General features: G+C 39.4%; 1 protein-coding gene across 1 annotated transcript in view; it reads left to right on the forward strand.

Moving 5' to 3' along the window:
• The window catches only part of LOC105455954, a 32,803-nt gene that overhangs the window by 14,532 nt on the left and 3,247 nt on the right, over positions 1-15,024 (forward strand). Inside the window, exons 3-10 of the mRNA XM_011699674.1 lie at positions 5,792-6,004; positions 10,841-11,073; positions 11,207-11,418; positions 11,700-11,914; positions 12,592-12,801; positions 12,891-13,007; positions 13,131-13,412; positions 14,013-14,484. Of these exons, the coding sequence (XP_011697976.1) occupies positions 5,792-6,004; positions 10,841-11,073; positions 11,207-11,418; positions 11,700-11,914; positions 12,592-12,801; positions 12,891-13,007; positions 13,131-13,412; positions 14,013-14,484 (1,954 nt within the window). The remainder of the gene's footprint in view (positions 1-5,791; positions 6,005-10,840; positions 11,074-11,206; positions 11,419-11,699; positions 11,915-12,591; positions 12,802-12,890; positions 13,008-13,130; positions 13,413-14,012; positions 14,485-15,024) is intronic.

A 15,024-nucleotide genomic window follows, 5' to 3' on the forward strand; every position in this document is an offset into this window, starting at 1 on the left:
AAAAAATTTTTTGAAAATAATCATTTAAAAAAAATTCCATTAACGTAAATGAATAAAGACAATTTTACTATAAAACTTTTGTATACAACATTTTTTGATATCTTGAATAGTTTTCGAGATATAACAAAAGAAAAAAAGAATTAATTTACATATAAGGGGTGGATTCATCCCTTTAAACCGTTTTTTAGCACCAACTGATAATTTCTAAATTCATCTATTTATGTAACCTCAAAGTGTACCAAGTTTCATTAAAATCAGAATTTGACACTTCGCGAGGTTCCCTTGTTAGTCTTTGATTTATTTTACGAATGTCTACTCATATGTAGATTTCACAATTTTTTCGGGTTGAATCACAAGTAGATCTTGCTGGAACGTTAACAATGCTCTGACACTTTCATCCATCAATGAACACTTTGTATGCTGCGCAGAATATTAATAATCGATCTTGTAATACACTGAAATAATAAAGTTCTTACATCAAATCGACGTTCCACTTTGTAAATGAAGGACGTGTAAAGAGTGTATGCGCCGCAGCGCAGCCGGTACAATAATTAATACAAATTAATCCCTGATAGTTAATCTCTGACGCGGTAATAAACTTTTTAATCGACCGTGAGATATGAGATAGTACACGTCTCTCAATTATACATACACGTCAAGTGCGTGTGCATTGTCGTGTTGAAGATAAATGGTGTCTAGAAAAGCATTATTAAGATATAGGCAGTCTGATAAATCAGCCGATCGAGATTAACTGCAGCCACCGACGATGATGAACGCAATTTTTTTGTCAATGCGCGACATTCTAGACATATCTAAACGGCGTATCTTACTGGAACAGGATTATAGGTCATGATTCTCGACCGATTAGAAGGAAGAAAAGGGACAAGGTGCGAGTGAAACTGCCTTGATCAGAAAGGCGGAACATTACCTCGGAAATTATTTTCGAATTTCACGGTCTGCATATAAAAATCGTTAACGACTTCTTAACCCGAATGTTTCAAGCACTCAACTCTATTCTGGTGCGATAATGTTGCCAATTAGCCTCAGCAAATTTTGACACTTAAATATGTTTGTGACACCGATCCTTCTATTATACATTTTTCTATCTCTTTTCAATCTCGTGTTTATCTAACATCAGCATGTGTCATGTTTGCTGATTAAATACGTTGCTTTCGAAAAACAATAAAATTAATACGAATTAAATGAAACTATCTTCTAATCAGTTACACATATTTCTCGCGTCTAGAAAGCAATTCTCTCGATTAAGATAATATATTGCAAGTGTCCAGTGAATATTCTCGTATATCTTAAATAATAATTGAAAATCTATGGAAAAGAATATCACATATAATGTATTACATTTTGTGTATTATGTTATATTTATTTTATACGTATATTTGTTAGTATAAATTTTCTTTTTTAAACAAAAAATAACTTTATCAGAATGTTGTATTGATTTACTCTGATTGACTCTGTAATAATTTTTATATATAAACAGCGCATCCGTAAATCTGGGAATTGTAAGACGTTAGATTTTAGAATAAACTGCCGTTAGATATCTATGATAGTGCAGGTTCGGTAGTTCAGTAGAGCAGAATCTGACACATTCCAGCGGTAATCTTCATACCTATTTCCCGAGGCAAGAGGAAATACCGCTGATTGATGACGTTGTAATGGTATTTCTTGCGCGGGGCAATAGCCATCGTACATTCGCGGGCGTTTCTTCGTCATTATTTTGACGATCGCGCGGCAAGCGTGCGCGCGAGCAGTGTTTGCACAAAATTGCTCGACTGCCCACCCAAGACGGTCGCAACAGTTTCTCGTGATCCGCCGACCGCGAGAGCAGGTTGCCACTTGCGCAACTGTGCGTGAACTTGACTTTTCGAACGTATATCTCTCGTTCGTCTTCCATAATAGGTACGCGATATTTCCGCAAAGAATCCATTTGCGACCGGACTTCCGGACTGGATGACGTTATGAGGGGGAGATATACAAAAGGCTTCAGTATCGAGCATCAGACTTTTAAATTTCGGATCTGGACTCGAAATTTGCCAGACTCAAGAAAAAAGAAATAAAGTATAAAGTCTATAAATATATTTAATATAATACTACATTAATATTATTCAATATGTTTATAGCATTTTCTAGTATTTTTTAGAATTTAAAAAGTTTATTTCTTAGTTTCAAAAATAATCGATATTAAATTCTTGTTATATATCAAATGCAGGTTTTACTTCTCTTACACTTTTTTGACTTGTTTTGATTTTAAACGTTCTATCTGACATTTCCGTTCCGAGAATATTCTGAAATAATTAATGATTCTATCGAGATAATCTTCTCATAAATTCTACAGAGTTTAACTATACATATATAAAAATGTTTCAAGTTAGAGAGATTATACGCCATGGTAAAAAAAAAAAGAAAGACTGCGTTTATCATCCGGCAAATGGCATAGTAAAACTTTAAGATAGACATAAAATCGACGCTTGTCTATGAAACGTTTCCTGTTTTTTTTTTCGATCTTAAAAATACATAAATACTTCGCATATTGCGAAAGTAAGATCGCAACTTTCTTTTTCAGTACTCAATAAAGAACTTTCTGATCGCGTTATGAATCGTTTAGCTTATGCAAATTGGGATATCGCTTGTTATTATTGTAATAGAAGCGGTTCGATGAACTTAGCAATTTTAACGGGGGCAAACGTTATCTCCTATTGCGTCGTGAATCTCTTTGCATCATTAGTATTCTCGTCATGATAGAAATATGGCGGACAAGGATATATGGACAATTAGTAGTCAGCGTGGTATTACCTTGCCTTGAAAACCAAACTAGAAAAATTGTATATGAACGAAGCCTTGCAATGAAAAATAATGGAATAGTCATACAATAATAACGCAATTACAATTCATTTCAGGGACATTCTATTTTTTTTTTACAATATTACATGTAAAAAAAATTAAGTAGTGTCACTCCGTGAAATTAAATCATATAACGCAATTATCAGTTATTGAAACTGCACATTATTTTTATTCTTTTATACAAAATATTCTTAGAATTAAATAAATAATGTTTATTAACCTTGATCTTAAATGTCAGACTTAAGAATTTCGTTTTACATAACTTTCATTTTTGTTGCCTTAATTTTGATTATCTTCTTTAACACTATAAAGTTTTTAATTAAAACATTACTTCATAAATATTTTATTGAAATAATTTATTGGCGTAAACACTATGCGTAAATATTTTTATATTGGAATAATTTACAAATACAGTTTTATTATAGAAATCGCAAAATCAATTTAATCTTAGAATAAAAGACATTACTGTACATGATTACAATTATTAGGTTGAAAGGATGTACAGTTGAAGACTGTTCTTCGTATCTCTCGTTACGCGATATATCGACGGAAACGATATAGCAAGGCAAAAACCTTTCGCGTTTGCGTGTATAAGAAATAACTGTAAATTATGAGGTAGGTATGGCGTGCATACGCATACGTCTTGTGGGAACGTGCGCGGCATACGTGGATCTTTCATGGGGGGCGCTAGCCAGTATGTAGGTTTAGGTCGAGAATGCATCGATTGTCGTTTTATGTGCCAAACCGACGACGCCTATCCGATAGAATCTCGATTGCTTCGTTAGGATGATTGCGTACAACAGACACGTCTTGATGGAGATTTTAATTTAGCCGCACATCTATGTAGGCACGTATATATCTTTAATTGAAAATTTTACGATAAAAGCATTAGTCACTTTTTAAAATAAGTAAAATTCATTCATTTCATGTCGATCACGAGCATACTAAATCTAGATAGTTTGCAATTGCAATTCATTTCCGTTTAGATTGTCTACGCATGCCATTTCTAGCATTTTCACGTGGCTAAAGGATCGATTTTTTTTCATTGAATTTTTTAATACTGACACCAGCTGCGTTATTCCTGTCCGGAATCGATTGTGTAACTTGACGCTTTCCTATCTCCAACGGATTCTAAGTTTTCTTCCGCACAGACTGAATACAATTCCGCAGAATACAATTAAGTCCGAAGATTAGTCTTAGCGAATAAACCTAACCGCTCTTTCCCAACGCGTTTATCTTGGAGCATCTTGGAGCATCTTGGAGATGCGCTTGATGCATACGGGTGGATTTTCAGTAAATCCTTTGTTTTACACATCGGACTTTTGCATGCGATACGCTCATCGTCTTGTCTGTGCATCTCCCGATTGTTCCACGCAAGATTCCATGAGATACTTTGAGGCCGTGGTAACAGATTGCGTACAGAAACGCGCGTCTCGCGTGGTATGTATCTCAAAAACTGCGCCACGAAATGCTTACACAGAGCAAATTACGGATTATACCGATCACGAGGAACGTTGCACATGCGTGAGAAATTAGCGCATTGCAATCGGCAAATATTTTGCAACGGTAATTAGATTAGATTATTATATCTATCCACTTTATCTATCTATCATATTATATAGAGGAAATACTTGTCATTTTCTTCCGAGTGCTACACATTAAATCTCCATATAGCATTAATGATAACGCAAATGGAGAAAGTCGTAAAGTACCTTCTTGATATATACCGTGATTCAACCGTAAATATAGCATAACTTAATCTCAAATGATTATCAAGCGTAAAACACGATACTCCGGATTAGCTCATTTATATTCGATCACGAGTATAAATGAGTTAAATGTCATTATACGATGTAATACTCTTGCAAAACGCAAGAGCATTGCGGAGAGTCTAATTGGTCTCGGTGACTATCAAGTAAAGAATGATATTGGCTTAGCTCATTTATACTCGTGAACGAGTATAAATGAGCTAAGTGTCATTATACTATAATGTAATACTCTTGCAAAATGCAAGAGCATTTACGGAGCAGTTACGGGGACCCGGCTGATTGGTCGGTCCAGCACAATGAAGGATACCGATTCCATCGCTATATAAGCTTGGATTCTGATTAGACATGATTAAGGCCGGTGCGTATCGCGGGCCAGTGGCACGCATCGCGCCGTCATCGGCATCGCACCGGCGCCGATAAAATTCTCACGTTACGGTACAGTAAAACTACCGCAAGGCCGACAACGTGTTTGCGAATGTGCGCGGCACTTGCTGCACAAAACTTGGCGATGGCCACCGATGGCCGTGGTCTCCATCTGCGTGCGTGCCGTACGGCTATTCACCCGTGCGGCAGCGCGGCGCGGCGGCGGCGGCGGTGGCGGCCGACCTTCTTTTTATCGGACGGATATGGCAATGAGTTAGAGTGATTTTCTCACAGGGAATTATCGCCGCGTCACTGAGGTATGCGCTGGACATAAAAAAAGACGAAGAAACGAGCTAGCACAGAGTTATGTACGCATATGCCTGCCGCATGCGAATCCGATCATCTGCCGCGTCCGTCTTTACCTTATAATCACGCAGCCGCCCGCTTAATTTATGGATCAACTTTAGAACGTGGCGCGATGTAATCTCATGCCTGTCTTCTGTCACAATACGCTCGTTAACGGGGATTTTAATCGAGCACTTCATATCTATTAGGGAGGCCAGAAGCAATTGGTGAGGAATCGGTTAGAGAGAAGAATTCGAATCAGTTGTTATCATACATTTGGGGACACAAATTCAAAGGGCGCAAGATGCTATCACCATCAGCCTCATCGGATTTATTTACGTCATGCCGTTGCACGAAAAGGTCTAATTATAATCTTCCGGCACCTGCGGAAGTAGTCCATTTTGCCACTAATTATCGAGCATGACCAATCAATTTGTATTAATTCTCCTTTGCAGTTCTGAACGTGGCAGGCGGCAAAGCGCCGATGCAGTCCAGCAGCGCGGAGGGCGGAATTCCGCAACGCGCAGTCGACGGAAGCAGCGGCCAGAGATACACGCCGCAAACCTGCACCCTGACGAGGCCCGAGCGTAGACCGTGGTGGTACGTGAACCTGTTGGAACCGTACATGGTGCAGCTGGTGCGACTGGACTTCGGCAAGCCGTGCTGCGGTAAGTAATACCGTATATTTCTTCGCGCTTCGCCGCTTACGAGAATTTACCGTTTTGCGTAATAAATGAACTCTTGCAAATCACAGACGATATATTTCTACACCCTATCGTTCAACATTCAATGAGCTCGTCCAGCGTGTCGCGTGTCCCGTAAAAACATCAACTTCGCAAGTTGAAAACAACTTTGGGCGATCTAAAGTCGCGTTCAAAGAAGGAAATAAAGACGTTAGGTAGGGGATGAAATTTGAAACGTCAAAGCGTGATTTTTGGTGATATTTTGAAATTATTTCATTGTGTATTTTGAATTTCAACTATTATAACTGGTGAAATTACGAAGAATTTATAGATACGGAGAACTTGAGATAATCTGAATACTCTCTGGTAGATTTTAATGCTAAATATAACGATAGACGTGTTAACGTTCGAAAATATTACCCGGTACTGGTCAAAGCAATGATTAAGAGAGCGAACCGCGGAAAATTGGTATTTGTACTGCGGTCTTCAAGCGGCGATTCGCTCTGTTTCCAATTATTGCTCCGAACGAACGGTCGCGAACCATTTCTTTACAGCAGGGCGATTCACGGCGTTAAAAGGTCTGTCATCGAGTCTAAAATATGAAAAAAGTGGCGAACGATCGTAAGAAAGAACGCTATGGCGTCGGTAATTGGACCTTTGCCGTTCATGCCAGTGGTTTACGAGCGCATCAAATCACAGTGTCTATTTTCTTCGCGGTGTCAATCTCGCGGGTATTGAATCCAACGCTCGTTATATGATATTATGTCGTTCGACGGAATAAATCAGTAAAAAAAAGCGACGGTGCAGAAGAGCGTTTTCCGCGCGCTGCAGTTTGCCGCTCCGTTCTGTAACGAGCGTATAAGCTAAACATGCTGATAAGCGTGGATGATAAAGTCTCTCGGTATGAATTGTAATACGAGACTCAGGCTGTCGAGATAGAATTCCCGCGATACCGTAAATATTCCGTCCGTCGTCCGGCACTTTCGTTTCCATAGCGCGTTTTCTCGACTTTCTATCAATAAATAGGCATTACTGGGATAATTACCGGTAACGCACTGCCCGCCAGCGAGATGGTTTCGCGATCGCGAAATTCATCCAACGTTGCCCGCCTACGCTTGAATTATAGTATTTTAGATTGAATTACATTAAACAATTTTGTACAGACCACTTGGAAAGCATATTAATTATATAAATAATTATGGTAATCACTTCTCTCTTTTTCATTTCTCTTCATGTTTTCTAAAATTTGCTATTTATTCAAAAATATACGATATATAATTAGTTTTTTAATACACTCTAATGCTGCAGGAATGTTATCTATTCGAATTTTAATATCGAAAGATTTTCATAAAATAAATCAAGGAAACTTAAACTTCCTAATATTAAATTTATTCTATTTTACCTTATTAAAAAAATGTTAATTCTTATAACTTGCTATTTTACTTTCTATATGTTTTCTATTTGATATATTTTATATTTGCTGCATAATTTATGCAATATTGTGTAGATCGAGATGATGATAATACCATAATGATATTTTATAGTCAACGCTGTGCAACTTTGATACAGACTGTAGTTGATCGCGTTCTCGCGGCAGCGAGATGAATCTCGATGCGGTCCATCCTCAAAGATATCGACGCTTCAGTGAGCAGTCGATCTGAAATCACGATTGTGAACAATCGATCGTTGGGGACTATAGCCAATGATGCTTTCGACGTAAAACAAATGGATCGAGAGTTTCACGCGCGTTCACGGAACCGCAAAAATTCATCTTATATTGTACAAACGATCCGTAAAATACCATCGTAAATTCGCACTTCCTTCCCCTTCCATCGACCCGGTCGAAGGCCCTGCTTGCATGCGAGATCATTTAGAAACTCTTCCACGATGAAAGTGAGAGTCTTTCCACTTTCAATTGTTAGAAAACCATCGCAATACCATCTCCCGCGGTACGCCGCATGCATTTTTCAGCGGTGTCCGAGAAACACGAGCTCAATCATCAATCAACTCGAAGTTATCACGTATATTTAACTCTGAAACTGAATACGTCGTTTTGCTATTTTTCTTTTCCTTAATGATTTAAGTAATATTATATAAATGTAATACGAATATAATATATATAATTTATCATTAATTATTTAATCATTACTGCACAGGAAAAAAACAAATTTCAATCTAGTCGCAACTGATTAGCAACAGGAAGTTTTGCGGATTAATGAAGTTCACACATTTCCGGAATTCCGCAGATTCTATCAGGTGCTTTTCCACTAATAGGCCTCCGCGCAGAGCTGGAAAATTCGCGTTATCGTTTCGAAAGTTCATCCGCTCGGGAGTAACTTTCACCGTTAAACGAGTGATAATAATGGCATTGTCGGTGCTGGACGCGCGCGCAAGGCGGGAGCAAGAAACGAGAATGTTTCGTTGTCCAGGGAAAACACTCTCGGCCGTTCCTTCCTCATAAAGTAAAAGTATTTCCATCTTTTTACGAGGAGATCACCCATCAGCGGTAAATTAGCGAGAACGCCTTAATTTATATGTATCGGAAAGCGATATAAGAGCGATGAATTCGGAATCATGCGAGCGAGACGGCGGAGTGGATGGATTGTTAACGACTTCCGTGTCGCCGCGTTCGCACAAAATTCGCCGGGTAAACCGCACGCCGCGCCGCGCCGCGCCGGAGAGAGATGAATTATTCAAATGCGATAATTGACGATCGGCCTTTTATACGCTCGCGGATGGAGACGCGCGCGAGTTGAATCGCCGTGCAAGGTGGAGAGATGAAACAATAGCCGGCATAATGCAATCCGTTTTAAGCAGCTGTTTAGTTACGGCCCAGCACCGAAGAGAGATACTTGACGATAATTCTCATGCCGGCTCCGCAGTCCGCACGACCGCTCATAATTGAACAGACGGCGCATTACAATTACTTCGGCCTCTCTGCGTGAAAGAGCAGCTTTCACGTTACGCCTCAGCGGCGAAGAAGAATCGATTCGTTCAATTTCGACAATAAACTGCATTATTAACGCTCACGTATACCAGATCTTCATTGCTGTTAATTATCGTAATGCAAATAATGAGCTGAAGAACCAAACAGCATCGGATTTTATTACAGGTGCGCTTGTTAATTTAGTACGATAATTTTTCCTGAAAGATCGAGGAGGCAATAATAATTTTTCTCTTAATTAAGATGAAAAGGAGCTTTGGACGGCGCGTTAAACTTTGATGACGTATGTAGACAGAAAACAAAGTGTCTTACGCACTTGAACTTAATTCACGAGAAACTCTTAATATCAAATGTCAAGCAGTTTTCTATTTAAGTTTTTTTCTTCTTAAAGTTTAAATACGAATGATTAACGTGATTTAATACGATTAGACGAAGTTAGATAAAACGTAATTAATCTCTAATAATTAGAGCACTCGACATTCGTGATTGATAAGCAGACAGCGATCTCTCTCGCTGTCTGCTTATTTTTTTTTTACGCTGCTTGTTTTTTTTTTACGTACGACACCGGTTGGAAGGCGCGAGCGTGCATGTCTCCCGATCCTTTCCCGATACTCGAGTTTCTCCTTTCAACCTCATGTTGCTCCTCACTCATGCGCTACATGTCCACGCACTCATTACAGGCGAGAATAGCGGCTCTCGCGCACGTGTAACAGGAAAGCTCTCGCAACCGTATCGTATACGCGCGTGTCTCTTAACGCGAGCGTTTTACCAGACGGGAGACTGTCGCGCGAGTTCGAGTCCGCGATTCATCATTGCAGGAATGGAACGATGGAAAGTATATAATTGCAGCGGTTTGCAACTCTACGGACGGGCGTCGGCGGGCGGTTGTCCATAGCCGGTCACAGTCGGACTATCATCTGGGTCAGAAGACGTAGCGCGCTCGAGATGATTTTATACCCGTTCAGATACTTATAATCGGCACGCGTTCTACCCTTTAAGCTAAACCGCAAATGAAAGTCTGTATTCAGCCACGGTTCTCGATTTACTTTAATCCGGCAAAATTCATATTAATACAGCTACAATCTATTTAGATATGTACGTCTTCCAAGTATACTTTCCAAGTTTCGTATGATATTTTTTTAATAGATCGTCACTGGATTGTGAGAAAAGTTAGAGTTTGATTGAAAATTAATAATATTTAATTAATCGCAACTTCAAACAACTTCGTTATTATGTCTTGAACTTGTCGCGGCGATTTTAATACTTATTCGAAATTGAATTATGTGTCCAATTTTATGTCCTAGCAGAATTAAAGAATATATATTTGTATGCGGTAATAAAGTAGAGAAAAAAAAATTATATGAAGTGTTTTCATTATATCAATAATGCAATATTTGCTTTTAAAACAATTTGAATTATCAACTATTATAATAGAGTACAGATGTATGGACAGGAAGTAGTTTTAATGAACTGTTTTACATGACATCGTTCGAAAGTCTCATAAAGAGGAATTCTTTAATTTATACATAACTATCAGAGAGCTGCGTGCGATTATTATAGCATTGACACAGATTAAACTAACGTCTCGTATCATAAATGTATGTCATTAATTACATGCATGAGCGCAGGCGACCATTTCTTATAGGGGACTCGATAATTACAGTCATAGGCTTAAGCCCATAATCTTTGGAGTTTTCCTTTAGTGAAACTATACGTTATTCCGGCATGCAAATGACTTTGGATCGCCGTATCTTGCCACGAGATATTTGCACGACGATATTTTTTGATAGATATCTAAGACAGGCATGAGATAAAAATATTACGCGATCGAAGATGCCCGTGAGTTTTAATTAGCAAATCGTTCAACTGGTTTTCAGGCGACGGCAGCCCTGGCACCATCATCGTCCGAGTTGGTAACAATCGACCAGACTTAGGAACGAATCCCGTTTGCAATCAGTTCACCGGATCTCTGGAGGAAGGGCAGCCTCTCTTTTTGCCTTGCAACCCGCCGATGCCCGGAGCTTTCGTCTCCGTGCATCTGGAGGTTTCCGGACCCGCCGATATTCCCGTGCAATTGTCCCTGTGCGAGGCGTTCGTCTATACCGATCAGGTAGATTTAAGTGATTTAACAGTTGTGCAACAACTAGGTCTTACGTCAGAACGGAAATAAATACATTTCTCCCTCTTTCATCGAAGCGATGGTGATTAATTGTGTAAAAAAATAATAATAATAATAAACGCAGGCCTTGCCGATCGAGAGGTGTCCTCAATTCCGGGACCAACCGCCAGGATCAACGGCGACTTACAACGGCAAGTGCTACATATTTTACAATCGCCATCCGCTGATATTCCAGGAAGCTCTAGCTTTCTGTCACGCGCGAGGTGGCACCCTCGTGGATGAGAGCAATCCAGCTCTGCAGGGATTCATTTCCTGGGAACTATGGAGGCGGCACAGGTATATAATTCATATATATATACAGCTAATGTATAGAGATCTATGAAAGTTAATAATAATACGTAAAAAGAAAGATAAAAAGATTATCACGAGTGACGCGAAGAAGTTTTGAAGACATTTTAAAGAAATTTTAAAAATTGACTTCTGAAAATCCGAATTTTATAATTAAAACACAATTGAATAAGTGGAAACTAAAAATATTATATCGAAAAATTTTACCTATTTAAATGATCGTCTGTTTGGAAAATAATAAATGGAAATTTTCTTGATTATTAACGAAGGAGCGACACGTCCAGTCAGTACTGGATGGGCGCAGTTAGGGACCAGAAGGATCGATCGTTGTGGAGGTGGACCGGAAGCGGCGAGGAGGTATCCGTTTCGTTCTGGAGTCTGCCGCATGGTACTGAGGAAAATTGTGCTCGATACGATGGCAGTAGAGGCTGGCTTTGGTCTGATACACCTTGCACAGCCCGGCTTAATTTCATCTGTCAGCATCGTGAGTATCATTTTGCTTGCCATACATTTGCATTCCTACTCTTTAAGCGACACTCCAGAAAAGACATTTTCATGTAGTGTATTTAAAAGCTGTCTTGGCTGTGAGACTCTATGAGAGTCTAACATTTTATGCCGAGCTGAAATTTTTAAACAAATCGCGAGAAAAAATTTTACTGTTCTATCTAATTGTAAGCAGTGACGATCGTGGCGCGAGAGCTGCGTGTCGGCTTTCTATGCCAAAGACCCAGTTTCCACTTAGAATAATACAACTCTAAATCGGTTTTAATCGATTTGGAAGCAATCAGGAAGGTCTTAATAGGCCGTTCAGAACCGGCATTAAAACTGTAGATCGCGTATGCAAAAGAGATCGTCCACGCGCTGACAAGCGTATAATAGCACGTGAAGAATATCTATTGTAAGATTATACAATTAATATTTTTTAAGAAATAGATAATAGTCCAATAAACTTTTAATTGTAATTTGTTGACCAAACGAATTTTTCTGTATGATTTCTTTTAAAGTTATATTTTGTTCTCATTTGAAGTTTTTAATCTATTTATTGCTTGAAACTTTGTTTTTAATATTTTTTAAAAGCACTTCTATTGTGTGCTATTTCATTATTAAAAGACTATTGCTTTATTGAATAGAAGAATAATGACAATACTTTTACATTTTTAGAACCACAGGCTTGTGGCAGACCCGAACAGCCACCAAATTCTACGATGGTGGTGACCAGCGCGTCGGCCAAGACCCCCGGCGTATCCCCCGTATACGAAGTCGGGGCGACCGTGGAGTACAGTTGTAACGTGGGTAGCCTCCTGATCGGACCGTCGACCCGCACTTGCCTAGACACCGGTTTCTACAACGAGTTCCCGCCTGCGTGCAAAAGTAAGGAAACACGATTGTCGGGGGGAACTGTACTCGAATGAAATCATCGCGAACGCGGTTAGCATCGTTATGCGCTCTCGTTGTTTCAGATATCGAGTGCGGCTATCCCGCGAGCATAACGAACGGCGAATACACGCTCATCAATAACACCGTCACTTATCTCAGCCAAGTGCATTATACCTGCTTGGAGGGATACGAGATGACCGGTAAGTATTACAGTCAATCGCGACCTCGTCGTAATTATTCACGGCGCATTTGTGGTAGAGAGCGAACATTTCGTATAAAATCGTCCGTGAGAAATGATTTTAAGCCGATCTCTGCGTCCGCAGGACGTGCCCGATTGACTTGCGACATCGACGAGCGTTGGAATGGACCACCGCCGCGATGCGAGCCGATTGCCTACTGCAATCCACCGACTGTACCGGAACACGGTTCTATCGAGAAGATACAAATTGGCGATCAAGTAGTGGCGAGGAGTAACTACAATCGAAGCCAACTGGCTAGTACCACCGTCAGCTATTTGTGTATTAAAGGCTACCGGCTACTAGGTCCCCGGCAAATATCGTGTCAAAGTTCCGGAACATACGATCGTCCCGCACCTACCTGCACAGGTACTTTTTTTATTCATTTATAATAATAATAAAAGCCAGAGTTTTTTATTATAGATCTTTCAAAAGAAATAAATTTTGAAAAATTATAAAATTGAAACTTTTTTATTTAACTTCTGCAACCTGCAGAAAACAGATTTAATGTAACGACAATTATATATGCTAAAGTTTAACAAACATTCGATAATAATAATTACGTTCGACAAATAATATTTCTAACATTTTCATGGAATTTCAAATAATAAAAATTGAGTGTTATGTCATTCAGTCGTTTATCAAATTACAATAATAAATTATAACAATAAATATTAATACTGCACGGAGAGAATTTTTTTTTTAATTTACCCTGAAAATCATGTTAATTGTGGGACAATATAGTATTTAGGCAAATTTTACTGTGCACTACAATAAATTTTACTGTATTTTACTACTGTAAAATTTATTGTAACGCACAAAATTTGCCTAAATACTATATTGTCCCACAATTAACATGATTTGCAGGGTAAATTAAAAAAAAATTCTCTCCGTGTGTGTTTGCTGAAATTAATTGAGATATTTAGAAAGTAGAATATGTATATCCAACTGTGAACTTTTCTTTAACAGACGAGTCACGGATAACCATTTCTCCTCCTACCCGTACGACGGTACGTTCGTCCACTCCGAAACGAACGTATTACACTACGAAAACTAGGACCACGACGAGTGCGGCGACCACCAGTACGACTTCCTCACCGTCTAGAAATGTACCGAACACCGCGGAGCTGCCAGCGACGGTGAGGGAGACCGTCTCGAAGAGGCCGAGCATCGGTCTGAACAGACCGGCGTCTCCTTCGGTGCTCGACAGTGATCACCCGCAGGATAACGAGATATCCGGAAGCGGTGTGGACCACGCGCAAGCGGGAATCGGTGCGGGCGTACCGGAGCCATCTGGTCCCTTCCGGGTGGACAATGCTGAGCAGCCCAGCGGCACCCATCAGGCCAAATTGAACCTGGGGGCCGTGATCGCCCTGGGAGTGTTCGGCGGTTTTGTGTTCCTCGCCGCCGTGATCACGACGGTCGTTATCCTCATACGCAGGTAAAAAAAAAAAAAGTGACGCGTCGTCGTGCCATTGTTGTGCGATGATTCGACGCCGAGGATCATCGCCCAAGCATCCGCCCCGCGAACCCTTTCTGTTTTCTGATAGTATCATAACGCACTCTGATATACATAGATGACATTTGACCGGATTGTACATTGTATTGCTTAATTACTTTGTATTAATTTGATCTTTCTGTTCTCTACCGCTCTGTCTTCTTCCTAACTTATATTGTAATACATATATGCTGCATAATAATCTGGATCTTTCTCATACAAGATAATTTTGCTTACTCAAACCGCGTGTACATGATTCTCAGAGTCTTGATGTAACAAAAGAGTCTCTAACATCTCGAATAGAACTAGGGATAATAGTACATAATATTAGGGTTAATACTATCGCCCTTTCATTCATTTGATCATAAGCTTTCTGTAATTTAGCCTGTAATTTATCTTAAATGTAGTTTCAAATTATGCTTTGTAAAGGAAACATATTCTCGTTTTCTGATTGATCTATATAATGATTTTCTTTAATGTTAT

This window comes from Wasmannia auropunctata, unplaced genomic scaffold (assembly GCF_000956235.1).
Source record: "Wasmannia auropunctata unplaced genomic scaffold, wasmannia.A_1.0 LD335828.1, whole genome shotgun sequence".
NCBI classification, from domain to species: domain Eukaryota; kingdom Metazoa; phylum Arthropoda; class Insecta; order Hymenoptera; family Formicidae; genus Wasmannia; species Wasmannia auropunctata.